This window comes from Choloepus didactylus, chromosome 19 (assembly GCF_015220235.1).
Source record: "Choloepus didactylus isolate mChoDid1 chromosome 19, mChoDid1.pri, whole genome shotgun sequence".
NCBI classification, from domain to species: Eukaryota; Metazoa; Chordata; class Mammalia; order Pilosa; family Megalonychidae; genus Choloepus; species Choloepus didactylus.
The window spans coordinates 16193879-16205325 of record NC_051325.1 but is presented as its reverse complement, the minus strand read 5'-3'; the positions used below and the strand labels follow the sequence as shown (position 1 = coordinate 16205325).

Sequence of the window (11447 nt, the reverse complement as noted above, 5' to 3'; positions counted from 1 at the left end):
GGGCTAGGGCGGGGCGTGAGTGCCGCAGTGCATGCTGGGGCCGCAGCGCCTCAGGCGGGGCCTAACTCTTCTCGAAAGCGCGGGACGCCTGAAAGTAGCTGTCCTGGGGGTTTCCTCCCGCCCAGGAAATTAAGCAAGGCGCTGCATTCCTGCCTGGCCTCTTCTGAGGTACCGACCCCTGCCGCGGGCAGGACTTCTATTTAAGTCTTCTCTTCCCGAACCCCGACTTCCGCCCGAGGGGCCACAGGCGTCCTGCCCCCACCACGAGTCCACACCTCCCGCAGATCACGATGGGGGTCCCCTCTGACCGCCGCCCAGGGGCGAGTGACAGGACTCTGCGGAAGCTCTTAATAATAAATTAATAATGCCCACTTAGGAGAGTGTGAGGATTAAATGAGAAAAATCATTCCTAATACTTGGCGAAGAACCTGGTAGGGAATCACTAAATATTAATATTCTATTAATCACTAATATTCTAACTAATATAACCAGTTATATATAACTAATATACTAATATAACGTAACTAGTATCACTAATCGTTATAACTATTGCACTATCGTGGCTTCTATAGTAAGGGCTTCACGGTTCTGTTTTTCTCTGGGTCTCAACGCGCACACACGCCTCCCTTCCGAGGCGTCGCATCTGTTCAGAGTGAAGATCGGGAATGTCTTTCCCCAAACTGTCTACTAATTCGCATTTAATAAGTGCTGGTTCTTCTGGTAGTGATGAGAATATTTCTTGGGCATTGCTTTGTCCAAATATGTTGACATAGTTTATTGAATACAATTCTGATGCAGCTTTCACTTTGAAGGTTCAAATACTTAACACGTCTGATATCTAACACGACTTTTCTCTTTAATAGGAAGCCAAAAAAATACTAATAAAAGGCACTTGGCGTTGCAAATAGACTGGAGGGACGTGACCATTAAAAAAAAAAAAAGATGAAGGTTTTCCAGATGATTTGCAGGCAGCTTAGAAGTTCAAAGGGGTTTTCTGTGGAACCAGCCCCCTGTGTGGGTTTCTCTACTACCTCTTCATGTGACTGGAAGAAAAAAGTGAACTCTTACGAAGAAGTGGACCAAGATAAATATTCAGATTTAGTACAATCCATCTTGTCGTCCAGAGGCCATGCTCAGACCCCAGAATCACTATTCGAAGAAGATGCTTTACTCTATGGGCCTGTGAGTAAGTGTAAGCCGCCACCGCAAGATGATCAAGGAAGAGTTCCACGAAACTGGCTTCCTCTCTTCAATCCAGAGAGAAGTGTAAAGTCAAATACAAGTGACCCTTCAATTCCGTTGAAAATCCCTTTGAAAAAGAATGTGATACCAAGTGTGACCCGGGTCCTTCAACAGACCATGACATCACAACAGATCTTCTGTTTGGCGAGATGGAAGCAGCGGATGATTCTGCAACTGGGAGAGGACGGCTTTGCAGAATATACTTCAAGTAATTCTATCCTGGTTCTGTATGGTTACTATGTTTTCTTGAATCCGGAGCACCAGTGTTAAAGAATGAGACATAACCCTACTAGTGAAGCAGTACTCTCAGATAATAATAATTAGCCTTACATAGCCCATTAAGGGTGTATTAACTTCCTTGATCCTCATTAACAACTCTTGAAGTAAAAGTCCTATTATCCCTATTTTGTGGATGAAACTGAAATACAAAGAGATCAAATAATTTGACAAAATGATGCATGAAGTTCATTTGTAAGTAAATATTGGAATTACCTGTTTCCCTTTTGCAGAAAAAAAAGTCAGTCACCTGATAACAGAATTCTAGTTGTTTATTGGATATTCTGTCCAAAATCTAGTAAATACCCCCTTGCTGTACTTATCAGTGGAGACTGGTAAGTTTGAAGACCCCAGCAGCAAGCCAGAATGCAAGATTTATATTTAGATTGTGGCAAATTGAGACAATCAGATGCTCTTAATTAGGAATTGAAGGAAAAAAACGTTTCATTTTGACCTAACTTAGTAGACTTCTTTAAAATATTCCATTCAAAAACAAGATGAAAGGAGGGACCACTGCCCAAGAGAAATAGCTGGTCCCATAAGGGTTATATAGTTCTTTTTTGGTTACAACTAAATTTCCCATTGATTCTTCCTTAGCTTCGTACTTTCCAGTGAGTAGTGCATGTACCCATAGTAACATACAAACACTTAAATTTTAAGAGTAATGTGCCTGTTTTCAGGCATTGTAGAAAAAAATGTCTGTGTATTTTAACACATTAAACCTGCAGTCACATGTTTTAAAGAAAAATTAGTATTCTTATTAGTAATATTTGGTGGCACATGAATTTGGCAAAAGTGGTCAAGGCCTTAGGCCATTATAGCATTTCTCAGATCTGTGGGGCAAAGAAAATATGCAGGGGCCAACTGATTTCTTAGAATAGTTAACTAGTCACAACCACCAAACTATTTGCTTTCTAAAAAAGCAACATAAAAAGCCTTTTAATGGCATCTTCTTCTTAGTTCCATTTTTTTATTTGTCTTGCTAGAATTTAGAATTGATAGTTTCAGCTTTGGGAATCCTGAAATCACTGATGAGAAATGTAAAGGCAGAAACCAATAGGGGAGAAATATGTCCTGTACTGTTGGCACTAAGTTAAGTGCTGTGGTGGCCTCTTGATAAAGGAGAGGAATTTCTGCTTGGAAAGATGATGAACTCCACTAGCCCCAACAGAAAAAACAATGGTTGTATTTCCATAGAGTCAAATTCCTTGTTAATCTAGATTAGAATTGTAAAAACTCTGCTGTGTTTCTCGGTTATTCATTTACCTTTTAAAGATTTGCAAGGACATTCTGATTTATATTTAAAAGTTGATCATAGTGAAAAGGGCTGGGGCTTATTTTTATAGTTTTTTGCTATACTCATTTTTTTTAATCATTTTTTATTGTGGAATATAACATATACATAAAAGTGATAACTTTCCAAGTGCAATTTAACAAATAGCAAATTTCAAAGTATATTATAGGTTACAATTCCACTTTTTAAGTTATTTCCTTATTATAAAATATATATACAAAAAGGTAATATCTTTCAAAGTATGATTTAACAAATAGATATATATGAAATTTCCAAAGTTATTATGAGTCATAGTACCATAGTTTCAGTTATTTCCTTATTGTGAAATATAACATATATACAAAAAAGGTATAGCTTTCAAATTACAATTTAACAAGTAGCTATAGAACAAATTTCAAAAGATGCTATGGGTTACAGTTCCACCATTTCAGTTCTTTCCTTCTAACTATTCTAATACCCTAGCAATTAAGAAAAAGAAAATTATAAAAAGATTCAGTATTCATAATCCTTTGTTAAATTCCATCTTGTCTGTTGCTCCCCCTTCCTCTAGTTTAATTACTTTCCCGATCTTCAGGAATGTCTAGGCAGTGACCACCCTTAACCTGTTCATGTCGAAAAGGGGTGTCGACTTTATGACCAAAGGGGACACATCTAGTTGATGTTCTTGAAGAGGCTATATTGCCTCGGGGTTTTGGGACTTAGCTGGCATAGGAGCTCTCTGAAGGATTTAAGTTTCTGACGAATAAACTTAGTGAGTGAAACATTTATAGAGTCTCAGGGATCTGGGTATTCTTTAAGGTTTTCGTGACTATGTTGACTTTGGCTTACCATATTGTGGTCATTTGGCATATCTAGGTGAAGCTTGCATGGGAGTAACCTCCAGGACAACCTCCTGACTCTATTTGAATTCTCTTGGCCACTAAAACCTTATTTTGTTGCCTTTCTTTTCCCCCTTTTAATCAAAAAGGCATTCTCAATCCTTCCATGCCAGGGTCAGGCTCATTCCCAGAATCCATGTCCCACATTGCCAGGAAGGCTCATTCAGCTTGGGGGTCCTGTCCCACGTCGGGGAGAGGGCGATGAATTTATTTGCAGAATACTCATTTTTTTTAATCCTGAAGTATCAGCCATCCTGCAAGTTCTATCAATCAGAATATTGGAGACTCATGAAAGTTTTTTTAATGTACTTTATATACTGGGATTGAAAGCATTGCACATGAATTCCTTTAACACATTACACTTTCATTCCTTAAATTTATTGAGTGAATATACTTGATACAACCTGCAATACTACACTTCTTCTCCCTACGTTTTAATTCTATCAGTCTTAAATTTCTTGTTTGAATTGAACCAGTAAATTTGGAGTAAACTTAGTTAACAAGTTGAATTTTATTTACTTTTCCAAGTAAGTTCCCCAAAGTGATTCCATTTTCTGCCAATGGTAGGAGAACTCATATTTCAGAGTTTGTATGAAAAATACTTGAAAAATATAATGTGGTTTGTTATTACATCTTTAAATGAGATTGTTTTCCCCAGTTTCCATGGGGCTATCTCCAAGCATGTATATTTCCTACTCGGTGTGCATCTATCTTAGGATGTTTGTGGTCTCTGAGTTTGCCTCCCTCGCTGTTTGCTGTGTGGTGGACTGGAAAGAACACAGACTAGTGCCAGGCTGCCATTCCAATTTTTTTTTGCTTTGGGGCAAATTAAGAGCACTGCTGAGGCCTGGAGGGCATCATCCATTAAAATGGAGGTACAGTACAATACTTACTGCGCAGAGTTGTTGTATTTGAGAATTAAGTAAAATAATGTTTTGAAAACTGAGGCCACTGCTTAGCACAGCACCATCCCTTTTCCTTTCTCTTATATATAGTATGTATTGCATTTGTTGAATATGTTTGTGTTCCTTTTTCTTAACTTAAAAATGCATGAGAAAAAAATTCTGGACAAAGCAACTGTCTCAAGCTTTTCCAGCCCTTAAAAAAAGAAAAAAGATCAGAAAAAATGTTGGCATGTTTTTCCTTCCCTCCCCCTGAAATTCCACAACATCCAGTTCATTGTTTTTCTTTTGTGTGTGCCTTGATTTTCATTCTTTGCCAGTCACTAATCCTAAAAGTAAAAGGATTCATCCACCTAGCTTCATAATTAAAGAGAACTGTGAACAGAAGCACAATTCTTTACATTTCTAATGAGTCTTTATCCCAACCAGGTAACTACTAAAATTGGATACTTAAATACATAGTACCATAAACTTGGCATGGTCCTATAGTCCCCAAATCTTCCAATTTTACTAGCTTTGGCTTAGTTTTACTAGAAATACTTCATCTTAATCCATTTTACTTTTTAAACTACTTTCTTAGCTTTCACATGGGGCAGAAATTTGGTTATCACTCAAAGGTAACTATTGTGTATTTTTTTTATATTATTGTTCAGAGTTTTTATTAGAGTATTTGTTTTTTAGTACTAGTTTTTGTTTTTGTTTTTTTCTTTTCCTCTGATTTTCTTTTTAGACACATTTTTACAAGGGAAACGGTTCCATGAAGCCTTGGAAAAGATACTGTCACCTCCAGGGAACTTAGAAGAGAGAGACGAAAACCTCCTCAAATCTGGCTACATTGAAAGTGTCCAGCATATTCTAAAAGATATCAGTGGAGTGCGAGCTCTTGAAAGTGCCGTTCAGCATGAGACACTAAAGTATGCAGGTCTGCTAGACTGCGTGGCTGAGTATCAGTAAGTATTAAATCATTTCCATTGAAGTGTGCAGGTAAATGAATGCAGAGTGGGATGGATGGTGCCTGTCAAACATTACTTTTTTCTCTTAACTCTTGGTTCAGGTGTGCCTCTGCCTCTTTCAAGTTACACGTATGTGATAGGTGAAAAAATTGGGTGTGGGGTAGAAGGGTAGGGTACAGTGGGGGAGAACCACATAATCTTGTAAATTCATGTTCAAAATCAAATTGGTGGGAAAAAAGTCATCACTTTTCAGTATCCCTGGGATGGCCTGTTTTCTGGCCTGTCCCTGTTCCTCCCCTCACCCCAGGCAGCGAACCAAACATAAGATCCAATTTGATTCCGGCATTTTGTTTCCTGTTTTCCTAAAGAGGGCACCATTTCTATTTACCCTGAAAATCATCCCTTTTCCTGGCTTCCAGGCCAGTGGTAGACATAGATAGGAACTCTGAGTTTATGAAAGCTTTTTGGGGTTTTAAAATTGCTGCTGAGTTACTGTTTTTCACTTACTTCAGGATCCAAGAGTAGCTGTCACCTGCAGGTACCCTATTCCAAATAAAGACTCTGAGCAATAGTACAGATGGGGGGGAAATCTGTTGAGTATGACCCTTGGAGATGTAGTTAAAATTTAAATTTAAGAAAACTGTCACAGGTGTATTCAGACCATCTAACAGTTTTGTGCTCTCTCATCTGAGAAAAGCCCTATATGTCTAGAAATGTAATAGGTGACCCTTTTTGGAAAGTGCAGAATAGAAGCAACAGTTTATATTGAGTGACAAGTAGTAAGCTCTATGTAAGTTAACCTAAATAAAATTTTTCAGTTTGAACTATTAACTAAAAGCCTTCCTTTGGTTTCTCTCTAGGGGCAAGATGTGTGTGATCGACTGGAAGACATCAGAAAAACCAAAGCCTTTTATTCGAAATACTTTTGACAACCCACTGCAAGTTGTAGCATACGTTGGTGCGATAAACCATGATGCCAACTATAACTTTCAGGTCAGGACACTGAGCCCCTTCTTAAAAGCTTTGCACAGTGCTTCTTTAAAGCTACTTAACTCCTTACAGTTCTTACTTTATTTGTATCCCACTGCCTACTCTATTCCTAGTCCTTCTATCCCTTTTAAAAGCACTCGCCACTGTGCTTTAAGAAAAAAAAAAAACAGTTCCTTAATGATCACAGTCCATTCTTCAGTGTCTTACCTGTCCTCATTATGTTCTTGTGTACCCTAGTGCAGCTTTTCATCAGCCCATCTTAGAAATTGAATTAGGAGATATCATTACTGAGATCTTTTGTTCTGACTGTGTTTGTCCTGGAGTCAGAAAGAAATGAACATAAAATCTGGACCTCCTGTAGAAATACTGAAAGTGCCCTCTGTTTCTTCTTAGGTTCAGTGTGGCTTAATCGTGGTGGCCTATAAGGACGGATCCCCTGCCCACCCACATTTCATGGACCCAGAGCTCTGTTCTCAGTATTGGCCCAAGTGGCTTCTTCGACTAGAAGAATATATAGAGAAGGAAAAGAACCAGAATATTCAGAAACCAGAGTAGAAGTCAGGAGGCTGTTTGGGAACCTGCCACACTTTGACACAGTTTGGGAAGATACATTGCTGTCTACTGTGATCTACAAGTGGAGGTGCCACGGAATCTGAAAGCTACATTAAGGAGTGGAAGTGTTACTTTGTTGAAATGTATTGCATCCAAAACAACTGACAGGACAGAAAAGTTTAGATTTAAAGAGCTGTACTTCAAGCACATAAAATACCAAGTATGCTTCCTCCAACTATTATGTCCCTGAAAGGGCAAGCAGGATCGGCACAGCTCTGGTGACTCCCTGCTCCCCTGCAGCCTCTTCTGTGTCCCAGGCAGGATGCCCAGTTTTGGAATTAGAGATTCAAAGCAGGGTGGCTTGGTGTGCCGAGCACACAGAGGTCTATGCTTCTCTTTTCCCTGAGTGTACACCATGGTGGAGAGGGGTGACACTCAACCTTAGGGCATGCCTGGAGGAAGAATTCACATCAGCTAACTACTATTTACTACTGCCAGTGCAGTTTCTTTAAAACTTTTTCTATATATTGGGGCTCTGTATATATTTCATTTGGGGAAAGGCTTCCATTTAAGATTTTTGAAAAAATAAAGTGTTTACTTAGCATCAAGCAAACATTGTGGCCTGGGAAGATGAAGCATATTCACCATGTTGTTGGCAATGCCCCCTTGGCATTCTGCCAAATAACCCCCAGAAGTAGCAAGACCTCAGTTGTATCCTTATATCCTTAATTGCGGATGTTTTAGGAGCTACATGCGGGTTTGAGTCATTGGATCATGTAAATAGAAAAAAATCTGTGGAATTTTTCACTTGTGGGGGAACAACAATAAAATCTATTGATTTTATTAACAATTATGATTGTCACTGGGTTCAGGAAACTTGAGTAAATGCCCACTATAGCCCTGGGGGGGGGGTTCCCCTGAGGGTCTGTTCGCATTTAAGTTGCTGTCCTGAAATAGTGGGCTGCTACCGTTGCTTTTTCCCTTTCGTTGGCCATTATTTATGAGAAATAAAATTCAAGATAAGAGTAAAGTAATGCAGCTTTTGGGTTTGTTTCTTTTTTTTTAAATTTATGTTTACAGGATAATTTCTTGAACCTGGAAACTGTTTGGATTCTGTTTCTAAATTTAAAATTTTAGCACTGGCCCAATAGCCTTGGTTTGTCTACTTTGTAAATTCATATAAAGAAGGAGGCCTCCTCACTATGCTCTCCATTCCCATCACCTGGCAAGGAAAGTAAGATTCAGTAGGAGAGGAGGATGGAGGGATACCGCTTTAGGGACTCTGTACACTTTTGTGCCCGTGTGTGTTTTTTCCAAGCAGCATGTATTGTAATTTCCAAAATCGAAGACCAAGTGAGACAATTAAATGCTATGCCAGCTGATGTTGCCAGTAGAGCTTGGGAGACCAGACCCAGTAAAACTTCATTTTAATACAGTTAATCTGTTGGCTTAATAATACAAATTCACCTTGGATTTGTCACTTTTTACCAAGAGTCTCCCAAGCTAATGCCAGCATGAAGAGTAGCACAAGCATGCTGTACAGTCCCCCGAACAGTCCTGGAGCTCCCAAGACCTCATCGGGTAGAGAAGCCTCCATCTCCGAGGGAGAAGTCAGTGAAAAGTTAGCACTGCTAAGGCACAGGAGGACAAAGCCAAATTGGAGTTTCTAAATTGAGTCACAGTTATGTTACTAATTTCTGGATATCACCTCTTCCCTTAAGGGATATATGGCATAATAAACTCCAGGGAAATGAAATTAAGTATTTGTGGTAAGGAGAGAGTCTCTAACTGATAATTTTAAAAAAAAAAAAAAAAGAAGAAGAAGAAGAAGAAAGGAGAAAAGGGGAATGGTGGTACAAATTGATCTTCTGAAAAGACCTCCTCCCAGAAGTACAGAACTTAACCTTATGGTCTTTAGGGCTAAGACAATTCATATCAAAGCTATTGGCAGTTCTTTTTCCTCTGCCATTCTACCTATTACTAAAAGGCTCCAGGCTGGCACTGAAAACCAAGTTTCGATTTTTTCCCAAAGCTCTCATGTCTTCCTCCCTCACACCTGGCCTCTTCCTCAGAACCTTTAGACCCTGATAATCTGAGAACATTAACCTCTGTAAACCTAATATAGTTAAGGGGAAAATTTGTCAACATAATCCCTATGGTTTTATATGCTTTGACCCTGGTAAATATAGGGTGAAGATTAGTCATAAGTCAGTGTGTTTCTAGGTAACCAATTTGCCTAGCAGCTTTAAAAGGAGTTGGAGATGGGTAATTTGTTTTAATCACTGCGGCTTTCCACCTGAGCGATTAAACGTTTTATTATAATCTGCCCCACTCCCACCCCACCCATGCAAAAAAAAAAAAAAAAAGAAAAAGAAAAAAAGCAATAGTTGGAATTTTTATTTTTAAAGAAACACTTAAATTGTTTGGAGAAGGGTGCCCCAAAAAAACAAACTAGTCAATTATGAAGTGAAAAGCAGAGTTGACTTCTCTTTTTAAAAACAAACAAACCAAACAAACAAAAACAGAACCTCCTTCTTAGAGCAGCAGAGGCCTGGAGGTTAAACAGAGATGTGCTGCTACTGGAAGTCTAATCTACAGATGCTCTTACAGAAGGAAAGTCCGGGGTACCTCTTTGGGGAGATGTGCCTGTTTGAGCAACAGGCTTGCCTGTTTTCTTGACAATAGTGGTTGTCAGGTTGAATAATGCATCTGAGAAGAACCAATCATAGAAGAATGTTCTGGGTTAGGGTTTGAATGTTTTCCCTTTTCCTTAAGGGATTAGATAGAGATAGATGATTAGATAGATAGAGAATAGATATAAATAGAACATTAAAGATTAAAAACCTTTGTTTCTCTAATCCTTTTCCCCTCTCCCCCAAGACAAATACCATCATCAATTTGGTGTGTATCTTTCCAGTGTATCAGTTTTGCCACATAGACTTGTCTTCATGAATAATATATAGTTTTGCTTTCTATGTTTTTTATTTGTACTCGTCTTTTCTCAGCATTTGTTTTTGAGATCTATCTGTGTTGACCACTTCCTGATCTAGTGATTGCTTTTAACTGCTCTGCAGCCTTGCCTCATTTTTTATCATCCTGCCAAGAGGCTGCTGGGTTAACCATATTTTGCTGCAGTGACCACCCTGCTCACATTTTCTAGTACACATGAGGCACATGCCATGGAGTGGAGAGTGGGGTTTGCATGCCGGCTCTGCCACTTAGGGCTCTGTGACCTTGGGCAAGTTACTTGACCTTTCTGTGCCTGATTTCCTCATTTGTAAACTGGAAATCATAGTAACTACTACTTAGGGTTGTAAGGATTAAATGCATTAATACTTATAAAACACTTAGAACAGTGCCTGGCACCTGGTGGCACAGAATAAATGGTAGCTCTCCTTATTATAGTATCAGATTATCAAATCTGGAGTGCCTTTGCTGGGTCACCTCTTGAACATGACTGCCAAATTCCTCTCCAAAACGGTGGTATCAAACTACACTCCAATCACTGGTGTCCAAAATGCCCTGCTTTCCCACATATTCATAATGTAAGAGTTTTAAGACTTTCTGGCTTTTTTTTTTTTTTTTTTTTGGACAACTTGCTATAATGAAAACAGTTAATTTTTACTTTTTCTTTTGCACAGCACTTTTGCTTGATTAAAATCTGCTTTAAAACAGGTCTGCCAACAGTAACAAATGTACCACACAAACACTATGGGTCTATAATATAGGGTGATGAGGAGTATGGAAGGATTAGGGTTTTCTTTTTTATTTTATTTTTGTTTCTTTTCTGGGGTAATGAAAATGTTCCAAATTTGATCATGAGGCTGTATGCACAACCATGTGATGATACTGTGAACCAGTGATTGTATACTTCGGATGATTTCTAAGCTGTGTGAATACATCTCGGTAAAATTGCATTTAAAAAATTGAAAAAGAAACAGGTCTGCCATCTAGTGGTGGAAGTAGTACACTGCCACCATGTGACAGAAGGCAAATATGGATGGATCTACGCGTTTCTTGGGGTCATTCGGGTCTTTTAGATGCTAACACAGGTCTGATTTGAATTGGAGCAACCAGGTGAGAGTTCTTTAGTTATCTGCTCCCCATTTTTCGGCAGTTTGTAATGTTGTTCTCACTTTTTCTAGGACAGTGACATGGAGCCTGTTTTCTCTAAGTCCAAGAGGAAGGAAGAGCCCTTCTGTACGATCCTGTGGCACCTCTTATAGCCAAGCAAATCTGGACTTCGAGAAAAGAGGCGTGAGATAAATTAGGAACAAGGCTATTTGCAAAACTGGCAGGACACTGCAGCTGCCATCAGATCGCAGCTTGCTTGAGCAATATGAAATCTCCAGTGGGAGAG

At 39.0% G+C, this 11447-nt stretch overlaps 1 protein-coding gene across 3 annotated transcripts; it reads left to right on the top strand.

Moving 5' to 3' along the window:
- Positions 1 to 44: 44 nt before the first annotated feature.
- MGME1 (mitochondrial genome maintenance exonuclease 1) lies at positions 45 to 8178 on the top strand. 3 transcript variants are annotated; one of them, XM_037811545.1, is made up of 5 exons: positions 45 to 168; positions 864 to 1450; positions 5323 to 5542; positions 6406 to 6538; positions 6929 to 8178. In XM_037811545.1, the coding sequence occupies exons 2-5, from the start codon at positions 943 to 945 to the stop codon at positions 7088 to 7090; spliced, it is 1023 nt and encodes a 340-aa protein (XP_037667473.1). In that variant the 5' UTR covers positions 45 to 168; positions 864 to 942; the 3' UTR covers positions 7091 to 8178. The 3 variants fall into 3 exon arrangements, with proteins under 3 accessions (XP_037667473.1, XP_037667474.1, XP_037667475.1); XM_037811546.1 differs by lacking the exon at positions 45 to 168 and adding an exon at positions 236 to 431; XM_037811547.1 differs by lacking the exons at positions 45 to 168; positions 864 to 1450 and adding an exon at positions 1519 to 1713 and having other exon boundaries at positions 6929 to 8177.
- The last annotated feature ends 3269 nt before the right edge of the window (positions 8179 to 11447 follow it).